Source organism: Verticillium alfalfae, genomic scaffold (assembly GCF_000150825.1).
Source record: "Verticillium alfalfae VaMs.102 supercont1.1 genomic scaffold, whole genome shotgun sequence".
Lineage (NCBI taxonomy): Eukaryota > Fungi > Ascomycota > Sordariomycetes > Glomerellales > Plectosphaerellaceae > Verticillium > Verticillium alfalfae.
The window spans coordinates 310,294-311,010 of NW_003315038.1; the positions used below are offsets into that span (position 1 = coordinate 310,294).

The 717-nt window shown below is 68.1% G+C and overlaps 1 protein-coding gene across 1 annotated transcript; it reads right to left on the minus strand.

Moving 5' to 3' along the window:
• Positions 1 to 39: 39 nt before the first annotated feature.
• Positions 40 to 682, minus strand: VDBG_00107 (tRNA modification GTPase GTPBP3; the record flags this gene model as incomplete). Its single annotated transcript, XM_003008380.1, has 2 exons — positions 40 to 636; positions 671 to 682. 2 exons carry the CDS (start codon positions 680 to 682, stop codon positions 40 to 42), a joined length of 609 nt encoding a protein of 202 aa, XP_003008426.1.
• Between the last annotated feature and the right edge of the window lie 35 nt (positions 683 to 717).

Genomic DNA, 717 nt, shown 5'->3' on the forward strand with positions numbered 1-717 from the left:
TTCGGGGGTCCCAGCAGGGCGATGCGGGATACCGCTCCCTCAGAAGCTCGCTCGGCGCTCCGGCGGCCCTCGTGGCTGCGGATGCCCTCGAGGATCTCGACGACAAGCCCCACTGACGTTGCGCAGCAGCTCGGCGGGGGACTCGTCAAAGTGCTGGTCCTCCGAAAAGTCGATCAAGGCCTCGAGCTCGGCGCGCGCTGCCAGCAACGTCGCGCGCCATTCCTCGTAGGTGCGGCCCAGGGCGCCAGATGAGCCCCTGACGGCGGCCAGGCGCTGCTGCTCCGTGTCGGCGGCCAGGGTGTCGCCCAGGCTCTCGACCTGCGTGAGATCGAGGCGGTCGTTGAGGAAGGCGCGGCGCGTGAACTCGCCCGGCTCAGCGTAGCGGACGACGGCCACCGAGGCACTGGCGCACCTTGGAATGGCGGCGAGGACGGCCTTGACGGTGGCCTGGCCGCCGTGCACATGGAGCTCGAGGACGTCATCGCCTGTGACGGTCCTGGGGCCGGCAAAGTAGAGGATTAGGGCACTAGGGTCGAGGACGTTGGCCGTTGGTGGCGCGCTGGGGTCGTAGAGGGTGCGCACCGTGGCTTGGCGAGGTGGAGGGAGGGCTCTGGACGGACAGAGCTGGCGATAGATCTGGGACGAGCGGTCAGCTGTCTGGTGATCTGACGTCCCAAGGCATCAATCATACGTACATCCAGACAGGCCGGGCCTGAG